At 33.2% G+C, this 18,557-nt stretch overlaps 2 protein-coding genes across 2 annotated transcripts; one reads left to right on the plus strand and one right to left on the minus strand.

Annotated features, from left to right (window-relative positions):
* Nucleotides 1-31: 31 nt before the first annotated feature.
* LOC25484102 (uncharacterized) lies at nucleotides 32-4,980 on the minus strand. The gene is made up of 12 exons (XM_024778981.2): nucleotides 4,822-4,980; nucleotides 4,647-4,733; nucleotides 3,768-3,901; nucleotides 2,906-2,964; nucleotides 2,780-2,834; nucleotides 2,454-2,504; nucleotides 1,721-1,760; nucleotides 1,535-1,575; nucleotides 1,361-1,465; nucleotides 851-898; nucleotides 510-629; nucleotides 32-305 (listed from the first exon to the last, which is right to left on the minus strand). Exons 1-12 carry the CDS (start codon nucleotides 4,868-4,870, stop codon nucleotides 228-230), a joined length of 867 nt encoding a protein of 288 aa, XP_024634749.1. The 5' UTR covers nucleotides 4,871-4,980; the 3' UTR covers nucleotides 32-227.
* A 6,713-nt stretch (nucleotides 4,981-11,693) lies between these two features.
* Nucleotides 11,694-14,702, plus strand: LOC25484103 (uncharacterized). The gene is made up of 6 exons (XM_013612860.3): nucleotides 11,694-11,854; nucleotides 11,973-12,040; nucleotides 12,463-13,740; nucleotides 13,824-13,892; nucleotides 13,968-14,166; nucleotides 14,575-14,702. The coding sequence occupies exons 2-6, from the start codon at nucleotides 12,038-12,040 to the stop codon at nucleotides 14,646-14,648; spliced, it is 1,623 nt and encodes a 540-aa protein (XP_013468314.1). The 5' UTR covers nucleotides 11,694-11,854; nucleotides 11,973-12,037; the 3' UTR covers nucleotides 14,649-14,702.
* Nucleotides 14,703-18,557: the final 3,855 nt, after the last annotated feature.

Here is an 18,557-nt window from a genome sequence, read left to right on the forward strand (position 1 = left end):
ATAAGTACGGACTTTGAATAATATTGCAACACTCAAGCAAAACACTATGTATCTTGTTATTATAATAGGGAAGCTGTAGATACTATCTAGTTCATTTGTCAGTTTAAATCTGTGTATTGAATGAAAAATACAATCAGAATCCAAGGAACCATTACAATGTATTAATTCATATCTTAACCAAGATCTGCATGAACAACTGAATTTACAGCCTCCAGAAGTTTTCATGTTCAAGTACACTGCAGCTGTGTATTCAATGCAACTTTGTATTCCTCACCACAGGCACATTTTATAACTTGATTGATCTCCTGTAAAATCAGAAGCACATATCCATGATTGCAGGGGAAAACTAAAACATGCGTTCGACTTTTACATAGGACAGAAAATCAGTAATATATTGCGACTTGATTATTTAGATTTGTTGTCTGCATTTACATACATGTTATACCTATTTTGTTGATAATTACTTTAAGTAACTTGTAAAATTTTCCATTGCACTAAACCTATTTTACCTTGAGTTTCCCTACTTGTTTCTCCATAGACTGCAAGTATTCGGTTTCTCCAGCTCTGTCGGACAAAAGAGCATTATATTCCTCTTCAAGAGCGGTTATATCAGCTGCTTTTAGCTCAGGCTTGATCATTTATTTGGAACAAAGAATAAAATAAGTTTAGAGAAAATCTAAATCACTTCATAGTTAAAAGAAAAGCTAAATCAATATATAGAAATATTTGTGTTTGTGTGTGTGTGTGTGTGAGAGAGAGAGAGAGATGAAAATGTATTCTCCATCTCTCTATATATGTGCATGATAGTCACACAATTCTAAATTTTCTGCAGAACTAGTGAATTACAAACCTTAAACTCATTTTCTCTGCACTTGACATCCTCAATAGCAAGTTTTATCTAGAATGAAAAAGAAACAATATTAAGATGCAAAGAAACCATAAAGACCATAAACAACAATATTAACATAATATATAAATCAAATTCAAAGTTCCCCATTCTGAAGACAATTATTTTAGATGCTCAAAATATTCTGCTTTCACTTTAAATGTAGTGTTCAACCTTGATCATGGTAAATAGGATGCCCGATGCACACATTCCAGTATGTAATACAGAAAATGCAGATGAAATGGGAAAAAAATTGTAGAAGTTGTTTGTAGAAGAAAATTAGAAAAAGTAAAGAGAAGAAGGGGGGGATATATGAAACAAAGTTTCAAATGCTTTACCATATGGTATAAAAAAATGATACACAGGATCAAAACTAATACACAAGCAACCAATAACTAGAGTAATGAATAGCAATCAATAACTTGAGTAATACTAATGAATAATTGACAGTCTAAAAAGGATGCAATTAAGTACCTTGTTAATGTCCATGAGAACCTTGGATTTCATAACAAGAATTTCATCAAGCCTTGCTTTAGCTGAATCCAAGTCAGTGATTAAGTTGTTCTTTGCATCACTCCCCTGTCAGACAAAGATAAATTACCAGATTCCAACTTTGTGAAGCACAGATTGATGAAAAAGGTAAAATACCAGGTTATCTATGGCACGGTTACCATCAGCACTAGTCCTCCCTGCAAGTTAAGTATTATATGAATGTTTGGACATCAATTTAGTTTCATAAAACAGCTTTGAAATATAAAAAACTTGTAGGTTGCAATCAGAAGATTAATATTAAAAAATAAAAATGTGGACTTTCAATTCAGTGTTTAGCCATGCCTTCAGCTTCACTTCTTTGCTCGTCAACTTTATCGTTGAACTGCATAAATTCAACATGTAAGTAACTAGCAGTGACTTGTCAGTAAAGATGTAAATAAGATCTGACAATTGGAGGAGATTTTCTTTATTTTATCTTGGTCAATAACTTATCAGATTTATTGTATTTGGATTCTCTCATGTGTGGACTTCACATGATGTCCTTATGTGGGAGATCTAACCGCTTAAAGTCCACTCAATTTTTTTTAGGTGTTGGACCCAATAGATTTTAATGGTGATCAATTCAACTCAGTTTCTCGCTCGGCATAGGCAAAAGAATCGATTGAAACAGACCCTGTAATTGCTGAAGCATTGGGGGTTAGATGGGGATTGCACTATTGCAGATGGTCAAAACTCTAAATTGGAACACTGTCACTATTGTTCATATCATTCTAAATCAGTTGTGTCTTCTATTGATCATATCATTCAATACTGCAAGGAGCTTATGTCAGAGCTGGACATAACAAATATTGTCTTTGTTAAGGATAGTTTAAATTCTGTTTCTTATAGCCTAATTAGTTTGTCAAAACATGTTGGTCATAGGACTTGGTTGGGGTCTCTCCCAACTCAGTTTGACACTAATGCTGCTGTAACTCTGATTTTTATTTCCTAATAAAATTATGGTTGCTGTCAAAAAAAAATCCAGAGTCCTAAATAAGGATCTCAATATATTTGTATGAATAAAGAAAAGGCATACAAACTCATGCTCTTTCAGTTCCATGCTAATCTTCTTAGTTCTGATCCATTCCTGCCAAAGATTTCTATTAGTTGCAACGAACTCTGTGAAAGAACAAATTAAAACATTGAGAGTCTTAATCATTAATGTTGACTATCTGAGTGAAAAACTGTGAAACCAAATTTCCATGCTGACCATGTATTTCAAATGGTATTATTTCCCTGGTAAATTCACCTTTTGATGTTAACATTTGTTTCCAGGTGTCTATTATTTCATGCATTGAGCCTGCCACTCCAAAGGTAACGAACTATGCACCATTCATATCAAATCCAATAATAAGAGCAAACCTGTTGCTTTTGGAATTTGGCCCTCATGTCCTCTGCAACCTTGCTATAGTAGGCTCTGAAAATGAAAATCAATTCAGATGGATAACCATAAAATGTACAAGACACTCACTCAGTATCCTCATTTACCTTCTCTCTGATAGTTTAGCAGATAATCCAACTTTCTCTTGTCGAATAAGCTCCATAGTCTATGGAAAAAATATTCATGAACAGCATCAGAAACGCATAACAAGGCATCGGATTTCTTTTTCCTCTCCTGGCTTTTCTTTTCTTTTTATTTCATCATTATCAAGGCATATATCAAAACAAGAAATAAGCTCCAAATTCTTCATAATCAATCCCAAAGCCCCGTATAGAGTTATAAAAAGTTTATACTACCAAATTGACTCCAGACTTAACACTTAATTCGAAAGTCAAATCAAAGACGCAACAATTAATGAATTAGTTTTTAAAAATATATTATTACAGTCATAAATTTATAGCTTTTACATGTTAGTTTGTACTACAATTTGATGTGTGTAGTGTACACATGACTTTACATGCAAGTTTATTTGCACTTATCTCTTAAGTCATAATATAAGCATTTGTGTAAATAGTTGAAAAAACATAAAAAAATTTCTTATACATATGCTCACAGGCTATTTTTAGTCCCAATACAACATATGGAAACAGTCAGGTCCTGTCTTTTCTTCACATCCACCTCAAATTCTATTTTTACATTAAGAATGTAAACAGTTGTTCAGTATGGAGAGCACAAATAACATACCAAACATAAGTGTTTATGATATAATAACTATGCATGTCTGCTGAAAAACCAAAACATTAACTGATGAAATTGAATATATCATGCATTCCACTAGAAAGGACCATTGATTACGCAATAAAAAACAAAAACCAAGTTCAGTTATAAAAATTAGATTCATCATAGCTTCAGTTCCACATTGCAAACGGAAATAACATTAATAAGATCAAAGGACACAATCCTTTTTACCTGTGTAAGTCTGGATGTATCAGAATCCAACGAAGCAAGCTTTTTCTGGTTTTCAAATATCTTTGAGCAGATCTCAACCTTTGACTTATTCATCTTTTCCGTATCCTCAACCACTTGTGCAATTTCAGATTTCGCTACATATAATATAATTAGAATTGTATAAAAGCACCAGATTGAAAATTTACGGCAATTACAATCTGAGGTTCCACTTCCATATATTTACAAAATTTTGATTGTTTCACTTCTTAGACTACAGACAGTGTTCAGATCTAAGAAAATGATATTAAAGCACAACGTGAATTGGAACGAAAACTAAACAGTTGCATTTGATAATGAGAAATTTTGATGTATGAGATTCCAAATCTAAGAATACTATAGCAATTTTGATTGTTTCCGTTCTTCGACTATAGAACATGTTTGGATCAACGAAAATTACACTTAAACGCAATGTGAATCCGAAGAAAAACTAAACCACAGCATATGATAGTGAAAAAATTTCATGTATGAGATTCCAAATCTACCAATACTATAGAAATTTTGATTGTTTCACTTCTTAGACTACAGACAGTTCAGATTGATGAAAATTACATTAAAAAACACAATTATGAAGGAAAACTAAACCACTGCAAATAATAGTGAGAAATTTCGTTTCATATATTTAGCAATTGTGTTTTTTTCAGTTCTTAGACTATAGACGGTGTTCAGATCGATGGAAATGACATTAAACGCACCGCGAATTTGAACAAAAACTGAACCGCAACATATAATACAAGAGATTGCGATGTATCAGATTCAAAATCTACGAAATAACCACAAATTTTGATTGTTTCATTACTTAGACTATAAACACTAAAATTGAACGCGAATTTGAAACGAAACCTGAATCGATGTCGATTTCTAAAGTGCGAATGTTCGTCATCTGCATTTGTTCTTCAGCTGAAATCTTTGCGGCTTGATCCTCCGCATCTGAAATCAGTTTTCAGAATTCGAATTCAGATTTTGATGTAAAATTAGGTCTGAAGTGAAAAGGATTGAAGAATTGGAAGGTGCGTACCGTTCATGTGAGAGCGTAAAGTCTTCATGTATTGCAAATATTCTTCCATCTTCTTCTTCGAAATGGTAGAATCGGTGATTCGTTTCGTTTCTGGCTCGGTTTGAAATGTTTATATCAAAATTTGAAAGGGGTATTTATAGATCCTCTGTTAGGTACCGTTTCACTTTCGGGTTAAGTTTTTTTTTTTTTTCCTTTCGAAAATGAGTTGTATTTGTATACTTTATCTCTTTCCAAAGTAAGGGTTAACTACACACTCTTTAATACACATTTTTCAACACAGTTGATTTATTTATTAAATCAACATGTATCTTGTAACGCCCTAATCGTTAATTTATTTATTTTGGATTTATTTAGAATTTTTTATGTGATTTTAAATAATATTTATGATTTATATGGTGTGCATTATTTTATTGTATAGTTTATTTTAATAATAATTAGAATAAGTGGGAAATTAATATAGTTTATTTAAGAAATTTTGAAAATGTAGTGTGACATGCCCGTTTGGGAATTACTCTGATGCATGTTTATTTATTATTAAATTGATTTTAGGTAACGGGGTGTTACATATCTTATCAAATTAGTGGGGTTTCATATAATTTTTGGAGAAACTCATGAATTTTTACAAATAAAGAAAGTTTGACAAAAAAATGTGTATTAATGGGTATGATAAGATTTCGGATTATGCTCCTCTCAAATTCTGATCATAAGGGAAAAAATGAAGGACGCTGTTGATCCTCTTTTCAAAGGAAGAAAAAAACAAAAGTTCTCATGTTTGAATCTTCTCAATGTTGGTAATTCATTTGTTTGGTCAGTTCATACGTTGTTTTTAAGGGATTAGTCGATTATGGGCCAGATACCAAATTTTCAAGACAATTTGATCCTCATATATGTGTTTTGTCTTAGTTAGTTTGATAATCGAATCTATCTTATATTCGTCGATTTGGTCCATACAATTACTAATACGAGACAAACACGTATAGTTTTCAAGCTTCAATTCAATAAAAAACACATAACAATAAAAGTTGAGAAAACAACAAAATACTTAAAGGATCTCAAATGACAAAGTGTGGTTACAAGTTAAAAACAATTAATCATTATGAAAATATATTTACAAAGATATAGAGAGTTGCAACTTCACATAGCTTCTTGAAGACCAAGTAACCTTGAGGGTTTTCTAACAAAATCATCATGGTTAACATGGGGTACTACTCTTTCGAGGTTCACAACTACCAGGTTAACCATGCAACATTATTAAGGTCATATCTCAAACATTTTCCTTAGAAAGGTTGAGTCTTTTTCCTATGACAAGAAATCTAGATAGATATTCAAACAACCTTTCAACGTATTTATATTTTTGAAGCTTAGAAACATAAATCAAATTAAACAATGAGTTTCATTCTCATCCTTTTATGAGCTCATGAAATTCGGTAATAAAGGTAAAAATGATCAAATTTTACTTTAACAATTAGAGTTAATACAATTTGTTTAAAAGAGACTTAAATTTGCAACGAACTAAACTTATGCAAACATTATCATAACATCATCATGTCTTAACCACAAAGGGTTTTACCTCATGATGAGATTAAACACAAAGATATAGATATGAGAAGAAAATAATGAAAACATAATATTGTAGTAATTAATTCCCTAAAAAAATTGTAGTAATCAATATAAGAGTTTAGAGTTTACAAATAAATATTACAACCCTGAAGGAGAGAAGTGATATTTTTGCATTACTCAATCAAAATGTTCCTAACACTTCAACTCTCTAAGAACTAGCTCTCATGTACATCAATGGAATGGATGAGGTGTTGAAAGACCTCAAGTGGCTGTTAACCCTGACTAAAAAAGGTCTCTCAATTTGGATGACAAATTGTAGACCCCTGACACAACATTCTCATTGGTCTTTTTATAATACAAGACTTGTCCATACCCATGTCTTGCCATTTGGTAATTTCCCATGTGCATCTCTCTTTGTCTTATCCATTAGGAATCAATGTATTCCTTATCCTTCTTCGCACTACCAATCATAAACTTCGACCTCAAGCTTCTCCATTGAAGGTCCCACGTCCGTGCGATTGTACTACAGACATCAAGAGTCTTACAACGATGCAGCTCCTGATTTCAACGTTGCATATTTGTACAACTTTGAAACAATCGTGCAGTCTGCCTATACTACCAACCATAACAGGCATCAATAGTTCCAAATGACTAAATAAAAACTACAACTAAACAAGTTTATAAAATCTTAAGTAGACGCAAATTAGATGAGTTAGCCATGCAATCACTCAAGACATCGGTAAATTATGAGGATAATTCAAAGGTAATAACTAACATCTTCATGGTTATCACTCATCATAATAAATTAATTAATGGACATTGATTCCTTTACAATTGCTTGATCCTTTGTACCATGAGTCTCTTCAACTTTCTCCATATATGAATATCTTCCACTTGCAACATCCATAAACATTTTTGTCTCCCCATCAGTCATTTGATGGTCGGATATGGCAAGTGTACCAAATTGTTTATCAAGTAATAAAGTGATAAGTAGAGTATCGTATCCATAGTGATTGTCGTTTCATCCAAACAATTCGCGTTACATATTTTTGTAAGTTGACGATATAAAAGTTAGGTTGCAATTTTTATCTGTTTGCAACAGAGCAAGTTTACCTGTTTTGGTTGCAAAAAAGTAAGAAGCGGTTAGGATACTTTGAATCTCCTTGTATATATATTGTTGGATAATAAGTAATAGTATGTCGCGTTTATTTATCTTAGGTAGACTATACAAGTGATGAGGTCGTTGGGACGTTACTAACCTACTTTGGTCTATCCCTCTGATGGCTAACTGCACCTACTAATCGCATGGTGGTCCTTACGTACGGGATCTCGTCAATTCAAAGGTAATTGAAACATAAATTTAAATTGGCTATCCAGTGTTTCACAAGGCAATGAAAGCCAAGGTTCCCTTAGGTCTACCCATCTATGAATCTTAGGACACTATATCACACTATCTCTACAATTTCTTATTAGTTCTAGAAACGAGCAGTCCTAATCTACATCTACCTTACTAAGGGTTTTAAGAGAATGGTTCTATTAGGTTACAACTTATTTCGGACAGCTAGGCACTTGTTTCCCTAATTACTAACAAGTTAATTCTTAGTGTCATACCCTAAATTTTGACCAATTAATATTTTTCCGCATTTTAAATTAGTCAAGTTTCTTTTATTCGTATTTGAGTCAGGTAAAGGTTCCTATTTGTTTTTTAGCTCGTCAAAATATTTTTATTCGTATTTTAAGTAGGTAATATTTTTTATTCGTATTTTTGTTGGTTAAAATATTTTTATTCGCTTTTTCAAACAGTTAAATTTTCTTATCGTTGTTATTAGTAATTTTCAGTTGTTTAAAACCTTTTTTGTCGCATTTTAAGTAGGGAAAATCTTTTATTCGTATTTTGAGTAGGTAAAAGTTTTGTTCACATTTTTGTACGGTTAAAACCACTTTGTCTGTATTTTTAGGCATTTAAAGTTTTTTATTCGTACATTTATTTAATTAATTTTTTTTTGCACGTATTTGTAAATAAATAAAATTTCCTTTTCCTTTTAGTTAAAATTTCTTTTCCGCTCGCACGTTAAACGTTTAAAAAGTTTCTCCTCATTTTAAAAACACCGTATTTTCTAGTCGTCTCAGTCGAAATTTGGCAGGGAGGTTACTTTGAAGTACCTCAATTGGTTCCGAAGGGACAATTTTAATTTTTGCTTTTATTATTTTATCAAATTTTTTTTTTGGTCAACATTTTTAAAAGAAAGTCACGTAAGTGACATCCTTTTTCTTTTTCTTTCTTCTTTTTTTATTTATTATTTTTATTTTTAAGTCCATTCCATGTGTCCTCATTTCATTGGCCATTGCAGTATTTTTCTCCAAGTTTCAGTCAGGGGTATTTTGGTCATTCCAATGTATCAGAGAAACCCTAATTGCAGGCTATTTAATGCCTGTCATTTATTGCAATCAGTCAGAGTCAGAAAAATCACCAATCAAATCACAACAAACACTTCTCATCTTTCTCTCTCCGAAATTTTGGATCAAACACCACAAAAAATATTAATATCACCAAGAACACTCATGAATATTCATGAACATTCATACTCAGTAGCAGTCTCTGGTGTTAAAAACTTTCTCCGCTTCCGTGAAACATCTTCCCCCCCCCCCCCCCCCATTTTGGAGGACTTTATGTGCTGCTTTGAGGTCTGATGGTGAGATGGTTTTGACATGTGCATCAAGTGGGATTGCTGCCTTGCTTATACCTGGTGGAAGAACTGCATTCAACATCCCTTTTATAATAGACGAATGCTCTATGTGTGGAGTTACCCCAAATACACTGTTGGCATCGCTGGTGATCAAGGCTAAACTTATCATATGGGATGAAGCGTCAATGATGCACACGCATTGTTTCGAAGCACTTGATCGATCTTTGAGAGATGTTCTTAAGGCCGTTGACGAAAGAAACAAGGACATACCATTCGATGGTAAGGTTGTTGTGTTAGGTGGAGATTTCAGACAAATATTACCGGTAATGCCAAAAAGTATGAGGCCAGAAGTTGTCCATGCTTCAATTAACTCATCTCATTTGTGGAGGTACTGTGAGGTCCTTACGCTTACAAAAGATATGAGGCTTCTAAGCGGCGCATCTGAATCAGACATTGAGGAGAGGAATTGTTTTCTGACTGGGTTTTAAGAGTTGGGGATGGTACAACTGGGGAAATCAATGATGTCGACATATATGTTGTTATCCCGTTCGACTTGCTTATTCCAAGTTCAGGTTAGCCTATTGCATCTATCGTTGACAACACTTACCCAAATTTGTTAGGAAACATTGGTAAAGCAGAATATTTTCAAAGTAGAGCAATATTGGAACCAAAGAATATTATTGTTGAACACGTTAATGATTATGTGTTAGACTTGATTCCTGGTGAAGAAAAAATCTATTTGAGTTACGATACACCTTATCATAAAAACATAGATGGTGACGCAGTAGATGACATCCACACTCCTGAATTCCTCAACACCATTGTGGCGTCCGGATTGCCAAATCATCGGTTGTGACTGAAAGTAGGAGCACGTGTCATGTTACTGAGGAACATAGATCAAATTTTGGGCTTATGTAACGGTACGAGATTGATCATTACAAAGATGAGAAAATTTTTGCTCGAAGAACGGGTAATATCTGGTTCTAATATCGGTGAGAAGGTGTTTATTCCAAGGTTATCGCTAACACCATCTGATAATAGAATTCCTTTCAAATTTAAACGAAGACAGTTTCCGATATCTGCCTCATTTGCAATGACTATTAACAAGAGTCAGGGTCAGTCGCTAGAACATGTTGGTGTCTACCTACCATCTCCTGTTTTTTCACATGGACAGTTGTACGTCGCAATATCACGGGTTACTTCGAGGGGTGGTTTAAGATATTGATTAATGACGAGGACGGCGATGATACCGATGTTGCATCAAATGTGATCTACAGAGAAGTTTTCCGTAATGTGTAGGACTTTTTTGTGTACTATTCATTTTCTTACTTATTAAAACTATTTGCATGTCAACGAACTTCAGTTTCCCTTTTAAAATTATATGTTATGTTAAAATAACAGGAACTAAATACTAGAATTATGGAACAATAACAAAGTCTATGGTAATTAACATTATGTTTTGATTCACGATAATTTTTATATTCAAGCGAACTACATTGTTTTATTTTTCCAGTGAATATTAACTTCTTAAAATGACCCATGCGTTAGTAACAAAGAAACTTAAGTGATTAATAACAAAGATTTAGAGATTGCTACCATCTTTTTTGCCCAAGTGATTAACCGATAGAATGATATTGAAACCTTTGATCAGTTTCTTGTTATATATATTGTCGAGCCTGATGAATGTGGACATGTTTTTTTTTGTTTCGACAATTACAAACATTAATTAATCGTATGATCATATATATATTTTTTTGGTTACAATCGTGTGATCATATAAGGTATCACTATTTATTTTTAATTATTTCAAATAATAAATATGATCAAATAAGGAAAGAAAGTTTAAAACAAAAGAAGGAAAGAAATATTACAAATATTAAAATTAATAAATCAAAAGAATAAAATTGTATCACATTTGTTTCTATGTGACGTCATATAGTTTGACCAAAAAGAGTCAATGTAATATTCTTTTGCACACATAGTCAAAGGTAATATCAAACTTAGAATTGTTTTTTTTTTTTTTTTTTTTTTTTTTTTTTTTTCATATTAAACTTAGAATAGACCTTCGTATAGTTTTTTTTACCTAGAGGAATTATTTGCCATCATTTACCTAGTGTTAGTGGTCTTTATTTTTTTTATATTGATTGATAATTTTTGAGACAATTATAATTTTACAAAAAAAAAAGATATGGACACAAAAATAAAAGTAATAGAGAGAAAATAAAAATATAATGTATGTAGGAAAGATAAAGTTGTCATAAAAGTTTTGAAAAAATAATTGTACAAATCATTTCTCTTTTTAAATAGATGATTTATGCTTAAAGTGGTGATTTATATGAATAAAACAAAATATATTATTTTTTATATTTGAGAGAAACAATTAATTATCGATCAGATTATCACCACCCTTCCAAAAATCTTGGGGTTAGCAAAAAAAATATTTTTAACAAATTAATTGATACTAATAAAGACATTACTTTTTTTATGGAAATAAAATAGTAAAACTTAATAATTAATTCCTTAAAAAAGAAAAACTTAATACTAATTTAACAGCACAGCAGAGAAGGGGATCATGGCACGTGTACGTACAAGATGACGTCTAACAGAAGGATCGTGCGGAGCACCATCGTTTAACTTTCCCGAGAAACACAAAAGCCTAAAAAATCTATGAACTCTCTGTTAGAGATCTTGCACTCACGCGCGATCATCTTCGAATCCTAAGTTTAGGGTTTCAACTTTCCATTTTCCAATCACCTCTTCTAAATGTACCCAGCACAATAATCACGGTATCGATCAAAACCGATTTTAAATACATTTTCCCACTTTGTTGAACTGCTTCACTGCATGTTGGATTTTCGTCTAAATCAATCTTTTGTTGTTGTTGTTGTTCATTTTTCTGTGCAGGAAAATTTTGTTACTAGTTTATGATGACTTGAAGTGCTTCTTCTTATGAGCTTACTTTGAAGGAAATGGTATGTATTGTTTTGAAATTGTTAACATTGTTTCCCAGAATGGATTATTTGTTTGTGTTTGATGTTTGAATTTCAACTGTTTACCATTTTGTTTTAAATGTGATATCTTGAAAGAGAAGAAGAAGAAAAAAAAACATTGGGGCTATTAGTTATTTTAATTTGCTGTTGCACTTGCATATGTTTTTGTGGTCCACTTTTAGTGTCAAGTACTACAACTTTAATTAGAAATTGACATGATTTTTGTACTTTTATTTGCATGGCATTCTGACCAATAACTGTTTTATCAGTTGAATAGGCTATTGTTAGTGTACTTTAGAAGTTCCTTAAAATATTGACTTGGTATAAGAAGCATCCTAAAACTTATTTCTATATGCAACTCTTTGCTGGGTGCATTTTTCTAATGTATGTTTTTCTTGTGATAGTCGTTCGACAATCAACCATTTTGGATGGGAAAGAGTTCTGGGAATTTGAATGACAGTGACGACATGACATATGAGAATTCTTCTAGACTCGAGTCAAAGCGTTCTAATCAGTCCTTCATGGATGGCCTTGAAGTGGATCTGTTTCCCAATAAGAAACAAGCAGTAGAGGCTCCAAACAGTTTATCGTCAGGAATGCTCAGCTCAAATATTTTGTCATGGGGAAATTCTACTCTTCACTCTTTAACTGGCCATTTTACTTCACAACTATTTGATCCTGGTGCTGCAATTATGAATTTTGAAGACACAAATGTTTGCCCTTTAACCATAGATAATAAGTTGAGTGCGGAAAGAAAGGATATCTTGGATCCTTTTGGGGGCGATGCCTCATTTGGTTTATCAATGTCAACTACACTAGAAGATTCTCAACCAGTTTTTAATCACAATGGGATTAGAAAAGTCAAAGTTAATGAGGTGAAGGAGAAGGAGTCTGAGAATTTCATGTCTGTTCCAAGCAATAATCCCTATGATGGAGGGGTTAGCAACATTGTGTCAAATACTCATGCATTCAAGGAAGGTGATTATTCAATATCAACATGTCTCTCATACAACAAAGGGGATGCCAATGTAATATTGACGGGTGGCGCTTTTGACAGGACAGAGAACAATTTAGTGTCGATGAGTCAATCTTATAACAAGGGAGATGGCAAGTTATCAATACCTTCAACATACACAGATATTTGTACTGCAATATCAATGGATGAAGGGTACAGTAATGTAGATAGTAATGTTGTGTCTATTGCTCAAGCTTACAACAAGGCCCATGACAATTTTATGTTAAGTAACCACTTATTCAATAAGGCTGGAGATGGCACCATATCAATGGGTAACACTTACCATCAGAGGGGTAATGACATGCCATTTGTTTCTTGTTCTTATAATAAAGGAGAAAGCAGTATTATATCCTTTGGTGGCTGCGACGACGACGATGCAACCCCATCTGACTTATTTGTTTCCGACTACGGGCTGTTTATGGGTCAGGCGCCTTCACATATGTCACAAGTTGCAAAAGAAAGAGGTTTGGTTAGATCAAGCTCTAAAGTACCTCTAAGTACAGGTCAGACGTCTGCATCTGAAACTGAAAATGTTCCCAAGACAAAAGAGGAGATGAAAATGTCCAAAAAGGCTACTTCAAATAACTTCCCTTCAAACGTCAGAAGTTTGCTATCCACTGGTATGCTGGATGGTGTCTCTGTAAAGTATAAAGCTTGGTCACGGGAGGTAAAAATTTTGTATTCCTGATGAGTTCATCTTTGCAGTAGCTTATCTTTGATCACATGTCTGGTTCTTCCTATGCTTAATAGAAGGAACTTCGAGCTGTTATAAAAGGTGCTGGATATTTGTGCAGCTGTCCGTCGTGTAGTTTTTCCAAGGCAAGTTTGTTTAATCGTCGTAGAGGAGAATCCTTTTGAAGTCAACTTGCTCTCCCTAATATTGCATTTCTTCAGGTTATTAACGCATACGAGTTTGAAAGGCACGCTGGTTGCAAGACGAAACACCCAAATAATCATATTTACTTTGAGAATGGGAAAACCATATATGGAGTGGTACAAGAGCTCAGGAGCACTCCACAGAATATGTTATTTGAAGTTATTCAGACAATAACTGGTTCACCTATCAATCAGAAATCCTTCTGCATTTGGAAAGGTAATATATCTTGTTCAGTACATAGACCATGTTTGCATAATCAACTTAATTAAACGCTTACAGCATTCGTGATTATCATGTAAGTGCTTATGTTTAAGGCTTTGAGCTATTTCTATAGTAAATGATAAAATAAAGTCATAATATATTCTCGTATAAGCTATGGGCTGTTTTCATCAGCTATCCTAGAGAGCTTATGAAAAAAAGGCTGAAAACGACTTACATACACGTCATAAGCTGTTTTCATAAGCTCTCCTAAATAGCAGTGCTTATGTCAGTAGGTAAGTTTAAATAAATTAGTCCAAACATGCCCTTAGTTGTACTTTGTGTATTTGTATGACATCGTCGTGTTGATGGACCAAGATGCTTTATCTGAGTGCATATTTCTTCTTTCTTACGTTGTGTATGCAGAATCCTTTTTGGCAGCAGCACGTGAGCTCCAGCGCATATGTAGAAAAGCAATTGTTATAAAGAAGCAAATTTGAGTTGTAATATGGAACAACCTTGTTGGGTTATCAAGTGTTCTGTTTTGATACTCCTTTTGCTGAGTGATTTTTTTTTTTTTTTTTTGAAGTGCAAATATTTCATTAGATAAAAACAGAAACAGGGTCGCGAGAAATTTGGTGTGGGACATTCCCCACCCAATTTTTAGAGCCAACTATGTTGGACATTTGAACTAACTCATGAGCAACAGCAAATCTTGGATAATTGGATCAACTGCAGCCATTATAGCCTTGACATTGATACAATCCACAACAGCAGCTGCATTGAACTCCACCACCACCTTGTTTAAACACAAATATTTTGCAACTGAGAGACACCATCTCAAACCAAGTGCCTCCGCCAACATAGGACTCAAATCCACTTCTTCTCTTTTGCAAGCAGCCAAACTGACAGCTCCCGTGTGATCTCTTATGACTAGTCGCCAACCGTAAAGCCATCATTAAAGCAACCTGCATCTACATTCAGTTTTGCCCAGTTATCTTGAGGAGGAAACCAGTTCGCTACAGCTGGGATTGGTTCTGTTTGAGGGACGGGTTTGCGATTAGCTTCATTGAAGTCACATACGAGTCTTGTAGCATTGTTGACCCTAAGGTTTTGAGTCCTTTACCCTTTTGTTCGGATTTTATTTTTCGAACCAGATTGTTAGTGATTTCCGGAAACTAAAATCCGGACAAATATGATATGAAATTTTTGTGTCTTTCTTTGATGTTAAGGGTCTATGTTGACCGTTATATAACCCCCACATAAGCTGCAATGAAATTGTAGGGGTCGTATGAACAGTCAACAATGACCATGACACCACAGACACACCTAAAAAACTAAAAATTTGAAGAAAATGTAAGAAAGGAGGTGAAGAAGAATGAAGGAAATTGTTGAAGATCCAAGCCTTTTTATAACCTTAAATCAGTCATAGGTCTTAAGTACAGTCAAATAAAACGTGTTCCACAACCTAAGCTGTCCAAAAAATCATTTAACACCCCACTAACCGTCCAAACCTTTGGTGAAACGCCACCGTCCAAAATGAAACTGAGGGGTTCCGGATTTTATATTTTGAAATGCATGGAGTTTGTCCGGATTATAAAATCCAAACTGCACCCTGTATTTGGAGCGTTTTTGTGGCGAATGGTTTGGAAAAAAATAGAACAAAGGTACATAACATAAATAGAAACAACATAAGACAAATAATCAGTTAAAAAAAATTCATAATAATATAAAAGATGAATCTTTTGGGAAGGTGCTCGAAGAGGAGCTTTTGAACTCGATCATGCTGGCTAGCCAACTGACATGTTACGATCGGCAGGCCGACATGATCGAGTTCATAAGAACCTCTTCTTCGGAGTTACATCTGTAACATAATGAAGAAATGCAAGGTGTTTCAAGAGGATTTCTTTGAGTTAGATCCCGCTACCTTGCCAAATGACTTATTCATTTGGCAGACAACAAGATCTAACTCATAGAAACCTCTTGATGTTCATACTTATATATCAAGTTCAGAAGCTTTGTATCTATCTATCTATCTCTATATTTTTGGCACCATGCTAAAGATCTTCATCATGCCGTCAAATAGAGAGCACTCTATTTGCGACAGTATGAGAAAGATCTTCAGCACAATGACAAAAAATTTCATGGTTACTTTGGTGTGTTTGTGTGAAAACCGAAAACACTTATTTATAGGGGTTTATGGATGTTGTGGACCACAAAAACTGTCTATGAAATGTGTTATTCACAAAAGAATCATATGTTGAGGCAGTCCAAATTTTGTAATCCGGATTGAACTTGCACCCTAAAAAAATTGACTTGAATTCGGACTATTTTAGCGTTTAAATGAACAATATCTTTGATGTAAATTAAAACATAATGAAAGTTTAAATAATATATATATTATTCAAAACATAGTTCTCATGAACTTAGCTCTGTTTGTATCGACAATGCATAATATATGCAAGGTCTGAGGTTCGAACCCGGCCACCACCAAAAATATATTATTCAAAACATAATGCAATAACTTAATTCAACAACATATAACTAACACGTAATTAAAACAACATAAAACTTTTTCCTCTGATCATTAATTGGGGTTGCATCACTAGTAGCCACCCTTTTCTAGTCATTCCATATGACGAGGGTGACGATCCATGCTGAAATATTATATTATACAGTTCAGTAGGTTCAACAATCTTAAGGTAATTGCAATGACGTTTGTCTTTGGTCGAGGAAATGTTAGCTTGTTTTATATGTTTAGTTTAATGCTGATGAGAAAGACTCAACCAACATATTACCAGCAGATAATTTTAGGTTTCATTATCATGTATATGTCTCTTTCATGCATGGCTTAATTAAGCCATCTGCATACATATCCACAAAATTCTTCATCTGTTTTTTTTCATCTTTTTTAATTTGGTGAAAATCGGAGACCTTGGTCACAATCTTGAGAAAGTTGATCTGGAAATGTTTGACTCTTAACAAAAAGAAAAGTAACTTACGATAATTTGGTTGTAGAAGTAGTAAGTTATATTGATCTAGAACTATACGAAAGATCACCGAAAAAGGAAGTTGCTGATAGGATGTATGAGAAATACCAGGAAGAATAATTCCAACCATAAGAGAGAAACCTTTGAAATTGAAGGAAGTAATCAAGTAATCGAGGAAGCATCATGCTTTGTAATAGAGTGCTAAATACATGGTCTAATAGACATCAATCAAATTCTAAATACTATTTTGTAAATCACTTTATTTAATTGTTGAAACTAAGTACGGATAAATCACCTTGTCTCATAGCAAGGTCGGAAACGAAACTCCCATGTGCTCCTAGTTTCAAAATGTATTTTGGTTTTTCATTCACAATGTTGAAATGCAACTCTCCTGAATTATCAGGTAAGTCGTTTTTAATAGAAAACATGTGAAACTTTTCGCATTGAGATTGAGAGTTTAGTGGAATAGAGGCTCTAGATCTACTGCCAAAGGTTGAATTACTGAAACACATAGCAATCACAAGTAGTAACAAGAAGGATACATGGATTGAAATTATAGAAGTAATATTGGATCATTAGTGCTTTAAAATATGTATGTCTTAATTTTATTTACAACTCTGTACGATATATTTTTAGGAGGACCTACGCAAGGAACTTCACTCATTTATTTGACCATATTTTGTTTTTATCAACTTAATAAAAAAGACAATTTTTTATACATAATTTCCACATGAACATTCATTCATTCCCATTAACCATACTTGCAACCCGTGTATTCAGGGTTCGTTTTGGATGACTCTTCAAAAAAAGTCTCAATGAACATTGTTTAATTGATAGGGAGACGGGAGTTCACATTTTATATATAGAAGTCGGGTTCGAACTGTGAATTACCCACATATTTATCTTAAGGGTCAATTTTTAGCCACTAAACTACTTGATCAAAATAAATTATCTAAATCAATATGATCCAATTAAATTAAATATGGTTTAATTTTGATAGTTTTTTGAATAATCCAAATTATAATTGTGTCAAAAATCTTAGTAGTATTAAGATTATAAAGACATATTAATAGGTTTAATGAAAAATATTAATATCATTTACTCAATAAATTTTTTGAAGGGATTATTATTAATAATATTAAAAACCAATAATAATACTCCATCCGTCCCGCAATAGATGATCTATTTGAAAATTTGCAATTTTGACCTAGCTTACTTTGACCATATTTTGTCGTTAGATTCGTCTAGGAGTATTTTCAAAATACTAAATTTTCATGATTTTTTCAAACATTATTCAAGATATTTTAAGCTCAAAATTATGCATTCAAATGCGTAATGAAGTCAACTGTGTCATGTATTAAGGAACGGAGGGAGTATATGTAAGGTATGAGGTTCAAACTCCGACATATCCATTTATGG

Source organism: Medicago truncatula, chromosome 1, assembly GCF_003473485.1.
Source record: "Medicago truncatula cultivar Jemalong A17 chromosome 1, MtrunA17r5.0-ANR, whole genome shotgun sequence".
NCBI classification, from domain to species: Eukaryota; Viridiplantae; Streptophyta; class Magnoliopsida; order Fabales; family Fabaceae; genus Medicago; species Medicago truncatula.